The sequence below is a fragment of the Pseudonaja textilis genome, chromosome 4, assembly GCF_049901715.1.
Source record: "Pseudonaja textilis isolate UNSWEBS1 chromosome 4, rPseTex1.2, whole genome shotgun sequence".
NCBI classification, from domain to species: domain Eukaryota; kingdom Metazoa; phylum Chordata; class Lepidosauria; order Squamata; family Elapidae; genus Pseudonaja; species Pseudonaja textilis.
In genome coordinates, this window is record NC_141993.1 from 7,562,935 (window position 1) to 7,585,321 (window position 22,387).

The 22,387-nt window shown below is 40.1% G+C and overlaps 1 protein-coding gene across 12 annotated transcripts in view; it reads left to right on the forward strand.

Annotated features, from left to right (window-relative positions):
- KCNMA1 (potassium calcium-activated channel subfamily M alpha 1) overlaps positions 1 to 22,387 on the forward strand; it is a 504,709-nt gene that overhangs the window by 134,336 nt on the left and 347,986 nt on the right. For all 12 annotated transcript variants that reach the window (XM_087933804.1, XM_087933806.1, XM_087933813.1 and 9 more), the window contains exon 2: positions 10,186 to 10,350. In XM_087933804.1, the coding sequence (XP_087789930.1) occupies positions 10,186 to 10,350 (165 nt within the window). The remainder of the gene's footprint in view (positions 1 to 10,185; positions 10,351 to 22,387) is intronic.

The following is a 22,387-nucleotide window of genomic DNA, read 5'->3' on the forward strand; positions in this document are numbered from 1 at the left end:
ATATACCCCCGTGTGGGCACAAGTAAACAGTTAAATGGAACTCTAAATAATTCAGTGTCTGAGTGTGATTGGATCCTTTGGCACAGGAATGAGTTCACTCAGATCCTGAAAGTACCAACTGAGCAAAAGCTGACAAGTAACGAAACGTAACAATTCTTTTTAAGATCCCACTGAAAGCAACAACTATGACCCTGAGATTGATCAGATAGGTAAATAAATAGATAGATATTTGTTCAATATTGTTCAATCAGCCAATCGTGGTTGAGTCACGGCAGCATAATAAACCATCAACCAAGTCAGCTACGTTATGTCTTAGTGTTGTAGATAGGCCTTGTTCTTCTGTTTTCCATTTAACTATCCTTCCATATTCTTTCAACTATTACTGGAGGGATTTTTGCTGGCTTCTCTGTTCTGCTACTATGGATTGGTTCCTTGATACCAGCACCTACTGTGGAACGCACGAGAGCAATTGAAGTTATTAAGTTCCCACTAGGAAGGTGGTTAATGAATGGTTTGATTGTATGCATGGATCAGAGGTGGGTATTCGGCAGGTTCTGACCAGTTCTGGGGAACCGGTAGTGGAAATTTTGAGTAGTTCAGAGAACTGACCAATACCACCTCTGACTGGTCCTGCCCTCAATCTATTCTCTGCTTCCCATTGGGTCCCAGCTGATCAGCTGGGTCTTCTTTTGTTGCCCTGCACAGGAGAACGGAGCTGGAAAGCAGGTTAGTGGGATGGGGAGGGAATGGGAATTTTATAGTCTCCACCCCTGCCACGCCCACCAACCCATGCCCACCAAGCCACGCCACTCCCACCATGCCCACAGAACCAGTAGTAAAAAAAAATTGAATCCCACCACTGGCGTGGATTTATTAAAGTGGGAGATTTGGAAATTCCTCTGTATTTTAGTCCCTGCAGCATTTCAAAGGTGCTTTTTCAGAAGGCAGCTGGTCTTCCTTTTTTTTTTCCCTTGAAGAAGTTTTGCTTCTCATCCAAGAAGCTTCTTGAGTTCTAACTTAGAACAATTCTAACTCAGAACTGAGGAAGCTTCTTGGATGGGAAGCAAACATCTTCAAGAAAGCCCAATTGCCTTTTGAAAAAGGACCTTTGAGGCAACCATGACCTGAATGAAGCATCTGTTTCTAAATGATTTTCCCCCCAAGGTTTCTTATATGGTGGATGACGGGATAATTCTAAATTCTAGTACAGAATAGAATAGAATAGAATAGAATAGAATAGAATAGAATAGAATAGAATAGAATATCAGAGTTGGAGGGACCTTGGAGGTCTTCTAGTCCAACCCTCTGCTTAGGCAGGAAACCCTACACCACTTCAGACAAATGGTTATCCAACATCTTTTTAAACATTTCCAGTGTCGGAGCATTCATACTTCTGGAGGCAAGTTGTTCCACTGATTAATTGTTCTAAATCGTTGGGAAGTTTCTCCTTAGTTCTAAGTTGCTTCTGTCCCTGATAGTTTCCATCCATTGCTTCTTGTTCTGCCTTTAGTTTTTTTCCCCCACATCATGTTTTTGTCAACTTATTCACTTTCTTTTACTAAAGGGGAAAAAAAAAAGCATATCACATAGGGAAATTGCACCTCTTTTTTTTCTGAGATGTGGTTAGATCTACATACAAGTGCATGGCGTTAGGAGATGTCCTTTTAACACCTTTACAAAAGATTGACAACAGAAACACACACACCCCACGGGGGGCGTTGCTTGGCATTCTTATCTGCAGAATTAAATTTGGAATGAACCATGATCTGGAAACAACCATGATGGTTGTTTCTTCTGCAACCATTTCTCCCCCCTCCCCCCAACAAGTCAGTTCACATATCCAGCTGGTGATTCATCAAGCAATAGGAAATCCAACAAGGTGATGCGCATGTGATTTATATCTGAATACATTTTTTTAATTTAGAACCCACGGAGGAAGTGGCTGTGCATTCTGCAAGCTGTTAATCCTGCAAGATTAACTTTCAGCCACAACAAATTTCCATTTGCCCAAGTTAAGCCTGAATTAAATTTGACAGAAGCCAAATTAATCTACAAGGCGAGCCAATCAAGAAGGACCACATTCAAATCATATTTTATTTGACAGGACTGCATAAGATGATCTGCGAAGTGTCAATCAGAGTGCTGTGAAATCAATGCATTTGATACGATGTAACCCCACATGTCTGGGTTCCTGCCCTTTTTATAGAAGAAACGTCTGATTTTGACTAGTCTATCCAGACGCTTGTGAAGTTGAGATGCTCATTTGTCATTTTCTCCCGAACTTGCTATAAATCAGGACATCCCTTAACTGTTTAATCTACTTCATTAAGGAAGTCAGGGCCCTTATTTCTTCAGATAATAAACCCTCAAAGCCCCATGTGCAATTATACAGTTGTGGCTGAAAAAAAAAAAGGACAAAAATATTAATTTCATGAACTCAAAGTAGGTAGGACACCATTGAAATCCGAAGGGGGACTTGCATTATTTTAGAGACAAGATGAAATGAAGATTACCAAAATTCATTAGAAAACGAAATTGCAGTTTACTGTCTGACACGGAGGGGTTTATTTTCTTTACTATTGATTGGAGTTCAGAATAGTGGCTGATTGGCAGTGATGCCCATTTGAATGATGAAGCTTTGATGTTCCAATAGATATGGAAGATATATTTCTCTCTCTTTTTTTAAAGTTATGGATGAGATTGTATTGTTGGTTTTCTTTTCTTTTTTTTTAAATTTTATTTATTTTCAAAATACATATAAAATTTACATTTTAACAGTTCTGTGTCAAGCGTTACTTGTATACTTAAATACAATATTTGCAATTCTTCTCCATATCAAACCTTATCTAACAATATATATAACATTTCCCAAACCTCATAGAACTCAGACTCTTCTTTACCTTTTAGTTTTCTCATCAGTCTGTCCATTTCAGCACAATCAAGTATTTTATTTATTATCATACTTTCTGAAGGTACATCATCTATTTTCCAATTTGAGGCATAAGCAATTCTTGCCACTGTTAATATATGTAGTTGGTTTTCTTAAGGGTAGATTGGGTGGGTTTTCCTCCGAGAGTCTTCCACTTAGGTTAAAATTTGGAGCAACCTTGAAAAAGTATTCTCCTGGGATTCTCCATTTCTCTCCAAAGCTATTTAAATCCAACCTTTGGCTATAGGAAGGACAAGAGCTCTTAATCAGAATTTTAAAAAACTTCTTAGTCCCACTAACTGCTCCCTAAACGGGTGTTTTTCTGTTGCAACTATTTTGTGCAATTTAGTTTTAGCAGTGGCTTTATTATTGGGAGTCTAATAATATATTATCCACATTTTTTTTCTGCAAGACAGACTCACAAAAACTTTGTTAGTTTTGTCAGTCTTAAAGCAAGTCAGTTCTTCCACTGCACAGAGCCTCCAATCAAATTAGATTAAATTAAAATGAATTATATTCCAGTCAAAGCAATTCAACCCTGAACAATTATATTTTGGGGCATTCAGGGAAGAGTGTTCAAGAAGAAAGACAGAGCAAGAGAGAAATAAGACTTTTTGTAAGTCAGGATTGGATTCCTCCTCCTCCTCCAAAAATTATTACAACCATAATAATTTTTGGTGGTTCTTTTTAGACTTGCTGACATGTGGATTGAAACAAAATAGTTACGTACCACATTTGCTTACAGTTACCTTATATCCTAATCTGACAACATCGAAATTGGCATAGTATCTAATTCTCTTTTCAGTAAAGTATTCCATTTCTCTTAAGAAGAGCTCAAATATGTCCTCTGAAGCCACTGGTTGTCTCCTAAAGAATTTGGGAGACTTAATGGACAGACTTAATGTAACAGCACCAAAAAAAAGAATACAAGTAGAATCCTCCTCCTCCTCCTCCTCCTCCTCCTCCTCCTCCTCCTCCTCCTCCTCCTCCTCCTCCTCCTCCTCCTCCCTCACTCCCTTCCTCTCCCTCTTCTTCCTAGTATTTAGTCCAAGTATGGCATTTTCTTTGCGTGGCAATGCAGATATAGTGGGAAATTCTACACCCCCATTACAAATTTTGATTTAAGGATGACATTGGTCTAATAGGATCATTTATCTTTACACTTATCTAATTTTCAACCAAGATTGTGTCACTATGATTTTTTTTTTTAAAGATGAGGAATTCTTGCAGAGGTTAACTACTGTTAAACTCATACAGGTAATGATTTATAACAAACATTGATGTTTTGGTCCTTTTATCTGAAGAGGAGTGTCTTTTGGAGAACCTAAGGAGGTAGCAAGCAAAAGTCTGCCCCTCTTGGCCAACCCACCAAAGCCAACTTGCCACGGGCCACTTGCCTTGGCCAATTCACTGTGGGACAATTCATTGTGGTTCAAGAGTGACACTAATATTACAGAAATGGTGGAATGGGATCATTAAAGAAAGGAAAGGAGGAACAGTGCATTGTTTTGAATAATTAAATGGAATTGTTAAATTGTCCTGCGGCGAGTTGTCCTGCAGTGAGTTGGCCCTGTTGAGTTGGTCATAACAGGTTGGCCATGGCAGGTTGTCCCATTCTGATCTCAGTGCCCCCCGAAGGCAGAGCTCTTTCATGTATTAAAGAGAGAAAGGCTTGGTATTCTGTCAAAGAAAAGAATTAGGACAGATTAGGTGTGATTCAGTCTGAAAACATTTCTTTGCTTCCGCAGTTTAGGCATCAAGAGCGTGGAAGAACATGATGATTGCTATGCCCATTTAGGGAAGAAAATAGGCCCCAATCTTTGTCTTTTTAATATGTGGAAAGAGCTGGTTGAAGTTTTGGATACTGATAGGTGTTGAGAATCCGTCCACAACCACCATATTGCCTACTACCATGTTTCCCTGAAAATAAGACCCTGTCTTATATTTTTTGCCACCAAAAAAGGCACCAGGTCTTATTTTCAGGGGATGTCATCGACTGACTAACCTCACTTGCGTGTATCACCCTTGGCCTCCTTTTTGCTGTCAGAGGCCTTCAGGAACTTCTTCTTCTGCAGCGGGGAAGGCTTTCCTGAAGGCCACTGCAGTCAATAACAGAGCTCAATCCAGAGCTTTCTTCTCAGCTACAGAGGCCTTCAGGAAAGTCTTTGCCAGCCTTGCCAGCTACAGAAAAAATGGACCAGAAAGGCAGGTGTCAGGGTGTGTGAGGCCTGCTTACAACTGACCCAAGGTAAGTAGTAGGGCAGCTCCACCGCTCCCCATCCCCACCCTAGCTTAATTTTTTACCCATCCACTCAGGAGTGGGCAGGATCTTAACTAGGGCTTATTTTTTTGGGGGGTGTAGGGTTTATATTGGGTGCACGTGTAAAAGTCAAGCCAGGACTTAACTTTCAGGGTCGGTCGATCATATTTTCGGGGAAACAGGATAGTCTGCAAACTCCAGGAGAGATTTCTGATCAGTGAGGAGAGCTTTAAAATTTCTATCCAGCTTTGAGAAATATTGGCTAGTCTTTGGTAACTATGATCCAGTTGCCTTATAGGTCTTTTATGACATAAATGGGCTTTTGCTGGCTTGCTGACTATTTTGGGGGAAAAAAGGGGGAGGAATGAAAAATAAATATGGTAAATGAATTGGAATGTGGATGTTGTGATAATAGAGAATCAACCATTTTTTCCCCTTCCTGTTAGCAGGAAATCACTGGTTCTGTCACAGCTTTAAAATAAATTTCTAGTTGCATAACTAAATCTTCTCTTCTGATAAATATGCAATGTCTCCACAACATTTATAAATGTAAGAGAGACAACATTACACCAAGTAATGAATACACCCTCCCACTTCCCTCTATTTATATGTTCCTGTCATCAAGCAATTAAAATAATGAATACTTTACACAACAACAGGTAAGCCTCCTGGCTGCATAGAGATAGTATTAACGTAGAATGCAATGGCTGTGTCTCTAAATAAGACACTGGTGAAAACTTCATTCTCGGATTCTGTACATGCCTCTTTCTCTTCAGTCCTGGATAGCTGAGATTAAAGCTTTCTACCAAGTATTAAATTAGATATATTTTTTTTTCCTGCTTCTTATTCCCAAGCAGATTCAACTAGGATAAATAAAAATATTTAATACAGAGAATTGGAAAGTCATACATGACAAAAGACTTCATCTAAGAATCCTTGGAATTTTGCCTTTTATATATGCCTGACTCAGAGTTTGAATGGAATGGAATGGAGTGAAGTGGAATGGAATGAAATAGAATAGAATAGAATAGAATAGAATAGAATAGAATAGAATAGAATAGAATAGAATAGAATAGAATAGAATTCTTTATTGGCCAAGTGTGATTGGACACACAAGGAATTTGGAATGCAGTTCCTTTTGCTTTTACAGTTGCTGTAGGTTTTCCTGCATGAGGAGGGGGTTGGACTAGAAGGCCTCTAAGGTCCCTTCTAACTCTGCTATTCTGTTACTCTTGGTTTTGTTTTGTATTTTAGCTTTGAAACTTTCTTCCACCAATTCGTTCTTTCTAAAATGGCTTTCTCTAGTTTGACCTGACCAGGTGCATCATTGACCTGATCATGACAGAAGAATTGGAAGGGACCTTGGTGGTCTTCTAGTCCAACCCCCTGCTCAGGCAAATATGTGGTCATAAGTCAAGGACAACCTTCCCCTGGTTCCACAAGGTGATCTAAGAGGTTATTGGGTGATTTTAATTGACTGATTATGAGCCATCCAGTTTTTGACGATTGCTAGTGACCGCATGGATGGATTTTCTCCATGGTGATCGATTCCTAACTTGGTCTCTCGGGTCTTTTAATGCCGCTGTAAGAGATAGCTCCATATATATCAAAAAAGAGGGTAAAACCCCTCTCAATATTCAGTCTGATTAAGAAACTTTTAAAAATTTGCTGGCATAGCTTGAAGAAATTCTCAGGAATCCTTGCATCTTTTGGCACTACTGGTTTGTCTTTTCTTTGTGGCAGAAGGGAGAATGAGAGTAAGAGCCAGAGTTTGGGTGTTTTCAAATAAGAAAGGCGGCAACTTGCATTCTAGTAGAATTTTTGGGAACATGCTGTGCTGCATGGAATTGAATTTAGAGGTCTTGGTATAGGGAAGGAAGGAAGGAAGGAAGGAAGGAAGGAAGGAAGGAAGGAAAGGAAAGGAAAGGAAAGGAAGGAAGGGAAAGGAAGGAAGGGAAGGGAAGGAAGGGAAGGGAAGGAAAGGAAAGGAAGGGAAGGGAAGGAAGGAAGGGAAGGAAGGGAAGGGAAGGGAAGGAAAAAGGAAAGGAAAGGAAGGGAAGGGAAGGGAAGGAAAGGAAAGGAAAGGAAAGGAAAGGAAAGGAAAGGAAAGGAAAGGAAAGGAAAGGAAAGGAAAGGAAGGGAAGGGAAGGGAAGGGAAGGGAAGGGAAGGGAATGTAGGTGGTATGGCTAGTCTAGAGAAAAGAAGGGATGACATGATAGCAGTATTCCAATATTTGAGGGGCTGCAAAGCACCAGAAGGCAAGACAAGGAACCATGGATGGAAACTAATCAAGGAGAGAAGTAAGGACAACTAACAGTAAGGACAATTAACCAGTGGAACAGCTTGCCTTTAGAAATTGTAGGTCAGTGATGGCTAACCTTTTCCACATTGTGTGCCAAAAGTGCGCTCGCGTGTGGGCTTGCGTGCCTGCACCCATGATGTAATGCGTGCGTGACTCCCCCCACCCCTGAGCATGCACGCACAACCCCTTGTATGCATACCACACACCTCTGCACATGCATGTGTGACCCCATCCCCCCGGCATTGGACATCTCTGCACATGCAGATACCTGACAATCAGCTGGCACATGTGCAGTGGGGCCACTTCCGGCATGCGTGCCATAACTTCACCATCACGGTTGTAGATGCTCCATCACTTGGAGGCTTTTAAGAAGGGGCTGGACATCTACTTGTCTGGAATGGTATAGTGTCTCGTGTTTGAGCAGGGGGTTGGACTAGAAGACCTCTAAGGTCCCTTCCAGCTCTATTCTGATCAATGAATGGAAGGAAGGAAGGAAGGAAGGAAGGAAGGAAGGAAGGAAGGAAGGAAGGAAGGAAGGAAGGAAGGAAGGAAGGAAGGACAAGAAGGAAGGAAGCTTCCTGTATTGATTGGCTTCCTATTTCTTCAAATCCGATTCATCTGAAGCAGCTGTTTCTCTGCTTCAATTTTCTTGGACTTCCTTAAATTCCTGGCATAAAAGATGGCAAGACTGTAGGAAAAAACATCACACAGGACTCAGGGAGAGGCTGGAGTAGCTGTGTGTTATTAGATAAAGTCCATGTCTTTCTTGAGTCGTCTTCGGTTGTCTACATGAATCCACCCATCATCTAGATCAAAAATTAACGCCAAATTCCCTTGCTTAGATTTCCCCCTTTCAAGCCACTCACGATTGAAGCATATTTATCTTGGATGTAAGAAGTCCGTAGTTTTGTAGTAGCAGTTTCTGGAGACACAAGATGGGAATAATATTGTAGGCCTATAGTGATTCAGACGGTGTTTTTCTTTGACTTGCTGTTTCCTATCCCACTGGTGACTCAGAAAAGTCCTGCTGCTTAGAGAGAGGGGTGGGAGCGCCTTGGATTAATTAAACAGCTCTTTAAATAGGGGTCCTGCTGGAACTTTGCATTTCAGCTTTGCTTGGCATTTAAGACTTCACACGCTGCCCAAGATGAGCATCCTTGGGAAACTAATTCTAATAACCGTCAATTATAACAACGCATGACTAATATCCATTTTTTTTGGCACGTTTCTTTTTGGTTAATTTTGTCTATGGACATATTCTGCAGAGAGACTTAGGTAGAAGGCCGTATAAATGCCTAGCTACTTTTGTTTCAGAGTTTGCAGGCGTCAGCTATTGTCGTCCATAGAGAACAGAGCCCAGCCTTCTTTGAGTTTAAAATCCCTAAATGGTCTGTCTAGCAAGTCTTGAAATATGCCACATGGTGCGTGTTCATTTTGGGGAGTCCTTTGCATACCAAAAATGCCATTCAAGGAAGTTCAGTCTATGTACAAAAGTTCTTCTCACTCTAATCATCTTCCTGTGTTGCTTGATCTACATAGCAATGGCATGTAGACTTATATGCCGCTTCACAGTGCTTCACAGCCCTCTCTAAGCAGTTTACAGAGTCAGCCTTTTGCCCCCAACAATCTAGGTCCTCGTTTTACTGATCTTGGAAGGAGGGAAGGCTGAATCAACCTTGAGCCTGGTGGGATTCGAACTGCCAAATTCCAGGCAGCCAGAAGTAGCCTGCAGTACAGCATTGTAACTACTGTGCTACCAGGGCCCCATGGGTGACTCCAGTAGTTTCCTTAAGAGATGTGCTACTTAATGACCCTTCTGCTCTTTACACAGCCGTAAAAGCTCACCAACGTGCCAAGCACACCAACGTGCCTACCGTCCCTGTCCTATCGTTTCTTTTATTTTTATTTTATTTTTCTTATTGGTACCCGTTTCATGTATTCATAACTCTGTATACACTTATACTTATTATCTTGTAAACAATTGACAAAGCAAATAAATAAATAAATAAAGTAATCTCTTCTACACTCAATCCCTCTCTCTCCACTCCCGATTCTCCTTGAAATCCATCACTTCAGGTTATCATATGATCGGATCAGCCTCAGTTGAAGTGCATGGTATCCTGTGCTCAGCTGAATAGGAACATCCAACTTTTAAAATGTATCCATTGCTCAGGAGGTAGAGTTGAAATAATTCTAATTCTTGCAGGATTCAATCTGAGACTAGATCCCCGGGACCAGAAGTTTTGTCTTCCAGGTTTCTGGACTTGTGCTGGAGCCCATCCTCGGGAATTGTCTCCCTAGAACAAGGGTCTTTAAACTTGACGGCTTTAAGGCTTGTGGACTTCAACTCCCAGAATTCCTCCTCCAGTCATGTTAGCTCAGGAATTCTGGAAGCGGAAGTCCACAAGTCTTAAATTTGCCAAGTTTGAAGACCCTTTGCTCTAGAAATTTAAAAGATTAGATTTCTCTGGAGGAGATGTAAGGAGAACAACAGAATTCAGAACTGCGTCCACTGTTATCCAACAATTCTTAATCAAAGAACTGAGTATTGCTTATGAGATTTATGTGTGGTTGGCTGAGGAACAGGATTTGCCAATCCACCGTAAGACAGAACGTTAATTGTTGCACTTACTTGCTTCCTTGTGGTTTTTCATCCTGGCCATTCTAATTATCCTCTACTTTTTGTTTTCTAGGAGGCTCAGAAGATAACTGGCAATGGGGAGACCCAGGCAGATGGGGATTTGAAAGGCACAGATGAAAAAGAGGAAGTTGTGGCAGCAGAAGTGGGCTGGATGACCTCTGTTAAAGACTGGGCAGGGGTGATGATTTCAGCCCAGACCTTAACCGGCAGAGTTCTTGTAAGTTGAATCTTGTTTCGGTTTTTCTTTCTTTCTTCCTTTCTGTTACATTTGGATTCCAGGAGTGAGCTGGAATGATAGGCTCCATATCAACAAGTATTTGATGGGATGGTTGGTGGTTGCAATGACTTCATGGACTGACATAGTTGTCTCTGTGTGGAGGGGACAGCATGAAGGCAGGAGAGAACCAACTTATCATGGTGTGACCATGCACACATCATCATCATAATCTTTTAATGATCCCATAATCCCTTGCGGGGTGGAGTCTGGGCAACTGAATGGAGCTAACAGAATGTTTAATGGCCAAATGCCCTTCTTGTCGCCAGTGTGGAGTTTTGTTCAGCAGATATATTTTGATTATGCCCAGAGAGAGAAATATCTGCCTCTACCTAGGGTTGAACTCACGGCCTCCTGATTGTGAGGTGAGAGCTCCACCACCGCTCCACCATACACACATGATACAGCTTATAAATTTGTTATGGGGCCTTTTCATAATCACACCAAAGCTCAGTGATATCATGACACACATACTATCATTCTGATGTCACTGTAATTCATTAAGAAGATTGCTGGGCACGAGTGGTAATAAATAAGAGTTTTCAGATTACATTGCAAATGCTTGACGTTTATGGTAAATCATGACCATGTGAACCTCCTTCAGTTTTTACAATGTGTTAGAAAAACTGAAATGGAACTTGCCAAGTTATATTATGTTATTAGGATAAAATGCTATTTGATGGCCTACAGTTGCCAGACAGCACCTTCAGTGGTCCGTGTTAGCTTGAAATTTCAAGGAAGATCAGGAATTTCGGATAATCCATCCTTTTTATGGCTGTAATGTGGCAATCAACTCCAGCCTGACCAACTTTTGACAGTGATTGGGAAATTATATCTACTTAACCTTGTATTATCAGGAATTTTATATTTAAAATCAGGTTGCATGCTGCTCTTTAAACTGATGGTACAAAGAATATTAGATAGATAGATAGATAGATAGATAGATAGATAGATAGATAGATAGATAGATAGATAGATAGACAGACAGACAGATAGATGTATCTTAATACATAGATAAGTACATAGTAGGTAGGTAGATAATAGAGAGAGAGATGATAGAGAGATGATGAATAGAGATAGATAGCTGATATAGATAGAATAGATCGAGATGATAGATATACGATGGATGGATGGATGGATGGATGGATGGATAGATAGATATAGATGGATGGATGGATGGATGGATGGATGGATGGATGGATAGATAGATAGATAGATAGATAGATAGATAGATAGATAGATAGATAGATAGATGTATCTTAATACATAGATAAGTACATAGTAGGTAGGTAGGTAGGTAGATAATAGAGAGAGAGAGATGATAGAGAGATGATGAATAGAGATAGATAGCTGATATAGATAGAATAGATAGAGATGATAGATATATGATGGATGGATGGGTTAGATAGATAGATAGATAGATAGATAGATAGATAGATAGATAGATGGATGGATGGATAGATAGATAGATAGATAGATAGATAGATAGATAGACAGACAGACAGATAGATGTATCTTAATACATAGATAAGTACATAGTAGGTAGGTAGGTAGATAATAGAGAGAGAGATGATAGAGAGATGATGAATAGAGATAGATAGCTGATATGGATAGAATAGATAGAGATGATAGATATATGATGGATGGATGGATGGATGGACAGATAGATATAGATAGATAGATAGATAGATAGATAGATAGATAGATAGATAGATAGATAGATTAGTGATGGTCTATAAGCCAATAAGCATTAAAATACTTCTCCATGCAAAGTGTTGTTCCTTAAGGATCATGAAACTGTAAAAACAGTTTAACATAATACTATACTAAGGTTCTGACTGCCGTACCCAAGCAAGCACCATTGAGACGTTCCAATCTCTTAATGCAAAACTTTATATCAGCCTTGGAAGCCATATTTTACTTGGAAGCTTCGAGGCTACCACGTCCAGTGCCTGGGAATTTGGGAGGGGGGAATTTCATAGAGACAAGGAAGATTAGACTCAACAACATTCTTTTCTCAGAGAGTCAAGGACATGTTGCCCTGCACCTGGAGAGGAGTTTCTGGAGGAAGGTCTCCAGTTGGGATGATGATTTGATTGGACCATGTGATGGACTGATGGGTGCAGGGGAGGGATCTTGGAATTTCTTTTGGGAAGGGAAAACGCAGAACTCTCAGATTCGGGTTTTCCCAGATATGCCAATATGACAACTCTAATAAAATGGAACTTTGAGGAAATGCCTGTCTTGGAGTTTATTGAGTTGGAGTTGGTTAGTTGGAACACTGACATTAACCTGAATCTGAGAGTTTGGGGTGATGATTGAGCACATCAAATGATGTGCTCAAATGACTGAGCACATCATTTCAGCACAGATGAAAACACAACCAACTCTGGATAATTCCCAATGCAAACCAATATAAATAAAGAATAGATTGCCCATTCCCCTTGATTAGTGCAGGTCACACTGTCCAATTGATGGTCGGTGTATTGTTATGGGCAAACATCTGTAGAAGTGTCCTTGGTTTCCACAGGCTGTCTTGGGTGATGTTGGGAGCCTGCATTCCAGGTCCCCTTTCCTTCCCACTGGCTTGTTGGTAAGCTGAGAAGCAGCAATGGTGGCAACAGTCTAAGTGTGCTTCAAACTTCACAGATTCATTATCTTCTGAGCCTTTTACATCCTAAGGGAAATATGTCTTACCATTTGTGCACAATCATTTTCAATGAAGGCACTGTAGCAGTAATCCTGTTTTTGTAATTCAGAATGCTTTTATATAGAGTAAAGGAAAATGCCAGACTACTAAAAAACAAACAAACACTGCAAGAAATAGGCTAATTGGGGTTAATTGGCTATCTTTGATGTTGAGCATGTATTTTTTTTTAAAAAAATAAGTATTACAATTATTCTAAAAGTATTTGCATGATGAGGAATATTTTAAAACACAATTGCAATACAGGTAGTTCTCAACTTACGGCCACAATTGGGCCCAAAATTTCTGTTGAAAAGTGAGATATTTGTTAAATGAGCTTTGCCCTGTTTTACGACCTTTCTTTGTCCCTGTTGTTAAGTGAATCCATACAGTTGATAAGTTAGTTACATAGTTGTTAAATGAACCGTCAATGACTTTTCCATTGGCTTTGCTTGTCGGAAGGTCTCAAAAGTTGAATCACATGACCTTGGGACACTGCAACCGTCATAAGAATGAACCAGTTGCCAAGCATGTCAATTTTAATCATGGGACCAATGACGTTGCAAAGGTCGTAAGTGTGAAACATGGTCGTAAGACACCTTTTTCAGTGCCTTTGTAATTTTGAACAGTCACTAAATGAACTGTATAAGTTGAGGACTACCTGTATTGAGGCTTGAAGCTAACAAGGCAACTATTAAGATTCAGGCCTGGACTAGGATTCTAATCTCAGGATTTAGAATCAGGTTTGACCCTTCAGGACTGATGTCTCTGCTGTGGTTGGACAGCTGCCAATCTCTGGCACCACATCTGTATAGCAGAACTTTCCACTCTTGGTCCCTCTCCTGAATTTCTAGGTCTAACTCTGGAGAAAGCCAAATCAATAGGAAAAGAGAGAACCAGGGACTTTATGAGCTGTGGTGGCGCAGTGGTCAGAATGCGGTACTGCAGGCTACTTCTGCTGACTGCCAGCTGACTGCAATTTGCCAGTTCAAATCTCACCAGGCTTCAGGTTGACTCAGCCTTCCCTCCTTCCGAGGTGGGTAAAATAAGGACCCAGATTATAGGGGGCAAGAGGCTGACTCTGTAAACCGCTTGGAGAGGGCTGTGAAACACTGTGAAGTGGTATGTAAGTCAAGGTGCTACTGCGATCGTTTATACATTTTATTATGTTATTGGATTCGTTTGGAGGCAGAATGTTTTGCTTTGTTATTAATGTTATTCAACTGAATTTCTTCCTGGATTTTGGCTATCCAAATCCAAATTGTGCTTTGAACAATCCAGCATTTAGTTTAGTTTAGCTTAATTTAGCTTAATTTAGTTTCATTGTTTAAGTTAGAACTCCTGATCCAGCCATAATATAATCTGTGCAATGTTACACCTGACTTACAAATGAGAGGAATGTATTAAAGCATGAGTACACAATATTTTAGAAGAATTGCAATGGGATTGCACATTTCAGCAATGCTGTATTTTAATGAAAGCATGCTTGAGCTTCAATGCTTTTAATACCTACACCCACAAGACCAAAATTAATAAATAAAACAACCCCTGAAATAATCTAAAGAATACAATTCTCACCCTCACCTTACCCCAAGTGAAGCCAGACCCCAGAGATAGTGGGTCATAGTTCAGAAGTGACCTATGAATAATAAAAAGTGGGATAGCCACTTATATTCCCCCTCTTTGTTCACACATTAAATAAAGTAGGAAATTTGTTAGCAAGCGCATGTGTGAAAAGTATTTAAGAAGTTGCATCTTTTGCCTAGGCAGCTGTCAAAACCAAGAACAGTCTGTGAGAACTCATTCCATTCTAAATTAATCCTAAGTACTTCTAAAATAAAACTGTTGAAAGAAAACAACATTTGAGATTCTTTTTATAATTTAGCGGCTAAAACCTTTGTTTGGTGCAGTATAACTTGGTTAGTTACTGGTACGAGGCAATATCTTGATGGCCTGTGTGGCAGGTGCAGTTTTTGTCTAAATCACAGTATTGGGCCTTAGTTTCCAGAGCTCCATCTGCAAAAGAGGTTTCTAGAAATTGTTGGCTGGTGCTGCTGTCTGGTTCTCCTCTACTGGCTGATTTCGAGTTGTGTTTGGAGAATGGACAATTGTGAGCATTACTCCTCATCTTGGAAAACCTATGTGCCATATCTTGTGCTTCATGCTGCTTCAGCATAGCTGCACAATTTTTAGGGGGGAACAAGAAACTTTTTCCCAATGTCAATCTTACCCAACCGTCATTGTTGTTGTTACTGTTAGTCTTGCAATATTATTATTATTATTATTATTATTATTATTATTATTATTATTATTATTATTATTATTATTATTGCGGTTGGTTGCACAGTCAGCCAGATGTTTAGACTGAATTTCATATTTTTCTCCACCCACTGAGTCAATCAGAATAGAGCTGGACCTTGGAGGTCTTCTAGTTCAACCCCTGTGCTCAAGCAGAAGATTCCGTACCATTTCAGACAGGTGGATATCCAGTCTCTTCTTCAAAACCTCCACTGATGGAGCACCCAAGATTTCTGGTGGCAAGCTGTTCCACTGGTTAATTATCCTCACTGTTAGGAAGTTTCTCCTTAATTCCAGGTTGCGTCTCTCCTTGATTAGTTTCCATCCGTTCCTTCTTGTCTTGCTTTCTGGTGCTTTAGAAAATAGGTTGACCTCCCTCTTCCTTGTGGTTGCCCCTCAAATACTGAAATATTGCTATCATCTCTCCCCTAGTCCTTTTCTCTAGACTGGCCAGACCCAACTCCTGGGAGCCATTCTTCATATGTTTTTGCCTCCAGGCCTTTAATCATTTTAGTAGCTGCTCTCTGCTTCCCCCCTTCCCCCGCCACAAAGTCTCAATCTTTTTTTTGTCAGCCTTTCCCAAGGAGCTGGGATGAGCAGATGTTGTTTGTTACTTGTTAAAGGTATCATCACAGCATGTAATTAAAGCTGCCTTTTGCAGATGGCTGACGGAGATTTCGTCAGTCCTGATAGTTTATTATTATTTTTATTATAATATGATTGTTATATAAGAGCCCTGGTGGCGCAGTGGTGAGAGTGCAGTACTGCAGGCTACATCTGCTGCCTGCCGGTTGCCTGCAATTTGGCAGTTTGAATCCCACCAGGCTCAAGGTTGACTCAGCCTTCCATCTTTCCAAGGTCAGTAAAATGAGGACTCAGATTACTGGGGGCAAAAGGCTGACTCTGTAAACCGCTTAGAGAGGGCTGCGAAGCATTGTTGAAGCAGTATATAAGTCTCTAAGAGCTATAGCTATTGCTATATTATATTGAGGAGTATTAGGAAGAGAGTGCCTCTTGATATAATCTACCTTGTCTATATAAGTCTCAGTGCTATTGCTATTATTTATAAGTAACTCAAGGCAGTGAACATACTTAATGCTCCTTTCTCTTCCTATTTTCCCCACATCAACAATCTGTTGGGCTGAAAGAGCAACTAACCCCAAATCACCCAGTTGGCTTTCTTGCCCAGGGCAGAACTAGAATTCAGACAACTGAAACAATAAAAATGTTTTAAAACAATAAAAAACAATTTTTAAAAATTGTAGGGATAATAGCCATAAAATCTCCTAATCTTACTTTTCAAGTAAGGCACAGCCTTGGGTTTTTGCCTTGTCTCTCAACCAGGTCCCTTTATGTAATTAACATTAATTCCTTCTTTACTTTTCATGGCTCTACATACAGAGGTTCACCGAACAAGATTGTTGTTTTTGTGTTTAGTCTGAAGAATGATTGACTGCACAGCAAGAGGCAGAAATTTACTGCAACTGAAGTTGTAATAAGCAACTGGACTATGGAATAAATTTCTATGAGAAATGATATTTTCTACCTAAAATAATTTTTATTGTTGATTCATTAGACATCTTTCCTGTTTTGTCCTTGAAGAGCTCGAGGCAATTGTGTATTTATTTATTTGATGCATATGCTGCTAAAGACTCCAGGTGGTTTTACAACCATAAAATTCTGCCACAAAAGAATTAAAACAACCACCATAAATTAGAATCCCAAACAGAACTATGTAATGTTTTCACCAACAATATGGTATGAAAATAATGCCAAAATAAGTAATCAAGTAAATTATCATTGACAAATGGTGGCAAGTCACTACATAGAATGGGAGACACTATTACTGCAGCTATATTATAAAGCAGCACAGCTAGGACAAATTATTCTGTATATTCCGGAAGATTTGCTGAAACAGTGGACATTGGTTTAGTCTCCAAAGCACCAAAAAGCAATGAGTGGAGATTCAACCTGGAAATAAGGAGGAATTTCCTGACAATGAGAACAATCAATCAGTGGAATAGTTGTGAGTTCTCACTGGAGGTCTTCAAGAAAAGATTGGACAGCCATTTGTCTGGGATGGTATAAGGAGTCATCTCTTGGGCTGGGATTATGCTAGAAGACTTTCAACTCTATGATTCTGGGATTTTATTTGGATTTCCTAGTTTAACCAGCATCCCTGATATTTCATGGCCATCTGCCATTTAATTACTGATTAGGTCTGAAGTAGGTTAAAAGTAGGTCATATACTTCAACATATTATGGGAACTCTGCCATTGCCTTTTGTCTAAATCAGAGGTAACACTGAGTCATTACATGGTCTTTGATATTTGTTCATTGAAACACATTATATGGGCACCACAGCTACTATATGTTCCACTAATCTGGGCTTAGATTTAGTATTTAGGGTGAACCCCAGAGGTGGTATTCGGCAAGTTCTGACCAGTTCTGGAGAACCTGTAGCAGAAATTTTGAGTAGTTCGGAGAACCAGCAAATCCCACCTCTGACTGGCCCCACCAACCCCATCTCTTCTCTGCCTCCCATTGAGTCCCAGCTGATTGGCTGGGTCTTCTTTGGTTGCCCTGCACAGGAGATCGGAGCTGGAAAGCAGGTTAGTGGGGTGGGGAGGGAATGGAGATTTTGCAGTATCCTTCCCTTGCCACGCCCACCAAGCCATACCCACAGAACTGGTAGTAAAAAATTTTGAACCATCACCACTGGTGAACTCATCGCTCCCCATTTATTTTTGTCCTGCACAACTACGAGTTATTGTTGTTGTTGTTGTTTGGAAAACCCAAGTATTTCAGGAGGATGTAAGATGCTGAGAATCCATTTAACAAGTAGAAGTGATATAAAGGTTCAGAGTTTCCCCTTTGCCATGTGTCTCTGTGCGTGTGTGCGTGTGTGTGTGTGTGTGTGTGTGTGTGTGTGTGTGTGTGTGAGCTTCATTCTCAGATGTCAGTGACCCTGTGTGCTGATTGGTTGGCAGACCCTTTTTATTTCCCATGTAGTTAATTTGTAGACTTGAGAACCTCTGCGGGCTCAGGTGTCCTCCTGATATACAGGGGGGTCAAGTGTCTTCCTCTTTCTGAATAAATTGGTAGCATCTCTCAACATGAGAGATTGCTCACTGCTGAGCTGAAGATACACGTTCTGGATTGTTTTAATCTCCTGTGACTACAGTGTGGGCTATTCCCTTTGGTTTCCATAGGGACAGGAAGAACGCTTCTGGTTGGGTTTCTTTGCCAGCCACAGAATTATGATGCTGCAAAGTACACCGTGTTGAGTTGGTCTTACTGGTTACTATGGTAACTCCGGCTTCCTTTAATCCACACGGTCTCTCTCTCTCTCTCTCTCTCTCTCTGTGCGCATTAAAACAACAACAACAACTTCTGCACTGCTTTGATTGCCAAAACTCTGGAGCATTTGTAGGGGTGTCTGTCTGGGCTGGCATAAATACATGCGCATTTTGTTTTCTGGAACAACAGAGTGTCGATATATATTTTGGGCCTCTCTTTCTTGGCACCTCATCCCTCGCCTTTTGGAATCCACCCGAAAGCCCTGTGAGACATGAAGACTGCCATCTGCCTCCTTTCAGTAGGATCTTCAGATCCTGTGAAATCATGACTCTCCTTCACATAGAAACAGGATTTTTAAAAACCCGGGAGCTATTTTTACTTGAGGAAGGAAAAGCTCAGGCATAAATGCACCATGGCATGATTCACTGTTGTCCTTTCCCATGTGATGTTGTGAAAGGCTAATCTCTCTGCTGAACGATGTGAGGAGGATATGGCATCCTGTTGGTCCACATTCTGTGAATCACCCAGGCATCACTTCCAAGATGTTACAGGGATTTTTATTGGTCTGTCTTGTTGGTGATTCTTCCTTCCTCTAATCCATACTCTGCAAGATCATAATTGGCTTTGGTGGTACATTTAACACTTGGGAAGTCTTAATGCCTGAAGTTGGGAAGTCCTTCTTTTCTATAGAGATATGGCTAAAAATGGTGAAATTACAAAATTGTTCCTCTGTTCTCCAAAGTAGGTGGACCATGGCATGTTACTAGGGTACAAATATATATCTCTATTAGTCCTTCCTAAAATTCTAACACAGGGGTCTTCAAACTTGACAGCTTTAAGACTTGTGGACTTCAACTCCCAGAATTCCTCCTCCAGTCATGTTAGCTCAGGAATTCTGGGAGTTGAAGTCCACAAGTCTTAAAGCTGTCAAGTTTGAAGACCCTTGCTCAAACATGTGGTTTTGTGGTCTCCCATTTCAGGGAGTCCCAACACTTAACCATGAAGTAATGGCATAATTTCATTGACATATACAAGATCTATATCTGACTAGTGGTAGGGATGGGTTTCAAAAAAGTTTTTTAAAATGTTTGGAGGGAAATACTCCATCAAGAGTGATTACTTAAGTGTCACATCTGAAGTATCTGAATTCCATCTGACCACTACCTCAAGGGAGTCATCAGCCTTCATTAGAACTTGGGTTGATTGATGGGTTCTGCTGGCAGTTGATGTTCTCTAGATAACCATTTCTAACCACTGCTTTCCTCATTTGTTTCCTCAGTGTTCTTACATAATTGGGTAGACCTTTTTTTATAATACACATGTGCTTATGCTCATGTTCTCATCCAAATTTGTCATTGCTCTCCTTTCAGATTAATTTCATATTCTCTTCTCCAGCTTTGTTTGTTCTGGAGCCAAGAAAATAAATAAATAAATACATACATACATATATTCGTAGATTTTCACGGGTTCAGGTATGTATGTCTAGGTGTGTCCGAACACACCTAGACCTACGTATGTATGTATGTATGTATGTATGTATGTATGTATACACATACATACGCATACACACCCTTCACTTCTGTCTTCTATAAGTTCAAAAGCACAGTTGAAAAAAGAAGACACTTTGTAGAGTTGTTCTGAGAGTTTCAGTGGCAGGATGAAAGTATAATTTATTTTATTTATTTATTTTATTTATTTGGTTTGTCAATTGCTTACAATATTATAGGTATAAGTAAAAACATAGTTATGAATACATGGATACATATAAGAAAAATAAAAGAAACAATAGGACAGGGAGGGTAGGCAAATTGGTGTGCTTATGCACGCCCCCTACAGACCTCTTAGGAAATGGGTGAGGTCAATAGTAGACAGTCTAAGGTTAAAGTTTTGGGGGTTTGGGGAAGAAACCACAGAGTCAGGTAAAGTATTCCATACATTGACCACTCTGTTGCTGAAGTCATATTTCCTGCAATCAAGTTTGGTGCAGTTTACCTTGAGTTTGCATCTATTGTGTGCTCTTGTATTGTTATGTTTGAAGCTGAAGTATTCATTGACAGGTAGGACATTGCAATGTATGATTTTATATACTATACTTAGATCGGACCAAAGGCGTCATAGTTCTAGGTTTTCCAGGTCTAGAATTTCAAGTCTGGTGGCATAAGGTATTCTGCAACGAGTAGAGGAGTGGAGAACTCTTCTTGTGAAATATTTCTGGACTTTCTCAACTGTGTTAATATCAGATACATTATGTGGGTTCCAGACTGATGAGCTGTATTCGAGTATTGGTCTAGCAAATGTTTTGTATGCTCTAGTTAATAGTGTGATATTACCAGAGAAAAAGCTACGCAGGATTAGGTTAACAACTCTTAATCCCTTTTTGGCTATGTAGTTACATTGAGCTCTAGCACTTAGATCATTAGAGATGAGAACTCCAATATCTTTGACAGAGTTTGGATCATCAACAAGGTCTTGACTATTCAGCCTGTATTTTATTTTCTGATTTTTTTTTGCCAATATGTGGGACAGAGCATTTATTTGTTGAGATTTGAAGTTGCCATTTGTTTGACCATTCTGATACATAGTCAAGGTCTTTTTGAAGGGTAGAAGTATTGTCTGTAATTGTTATGGTTGAGTTTCTTGGAAGCCTCTGTATGGTCAGAACTGGAAATGGAGTGCAGCATCAGATGGTCATTTGGTGCGATGTAATTCTTCCAGGTTGCCTGAGGAACATACTTGGTCTTAAGGTCCTATTTTATCTTGTTATGGCATTTTAAATCAGGATCGTAGTCATCAGCAGGATCTAATATGAATGACATGTCTTCATGTCTGGATAAGCACTCCTCACCCCTGAACCAGACAAGCAAAATGAAATGAAAAAAGTTTGGGGTAAAATCAAGTTTAACTTCAAATCTCAGCAATATTGCATGGATGGCACAATATGAGACTTTGGAAAAAGTGAAAAGAAGAGCAACTAAGATGATTAAAGGCTCGGAGACTAAAACATATGAAGAACGGCTGCAGGAATTCAGTGTTGCTAGTCTAGGGAAAAGAAGGATTAGAAGTGACATGTTAGCAGTATTCCAGTATTTGAGAGGTTGCCACAAAGAAGAGTGGATTTTCCAAAGCACCAGAGGGCAGGACAAGAAGCAATGGATGGAAGGAGAGAAGGAGATCATCAAGGAGAGAAGCAACTTGGTTTTGAAGAAGAGACTGGGCAGCTATTTGTCTGAAACGGTATAGGGCCTCCTGCCTGTGTTGTTCCTTATAGCTGCAAAAAAAATAATGCTCCAAAATTTGTATTCATTTCCCACAGGTGAGATGCTTTCCATCCAAAGTCTTGCTAAACAGAACAGCCACCTAGAGAGAGGTCCTTCAAGGATGCTTCTTGCATCTTCCTCCTTCTACCTATATATGAATGTGAATCTCAACCACCTGATTTCCACACTTTCAAATTGGCACGATACTCATCTTTGCAGGTTCACACCTTTAAATAGCTTGGAATTGATATTTGCTTCCCAAAGGGTCGTGGAAAAACACGATGCCATCATCTGCCCTCATTAAGTGCTGCTTTTTTCTCCAAGAATGGAGAATTAGTTCCTGCCACATTTCAACATGTTAAACCAAAAGGGCTTTTTCAAGAGGCAACAGGACTTTCTGTTTTTTTTTTCTTTGAAGACATTTCGCTTCTTATATACA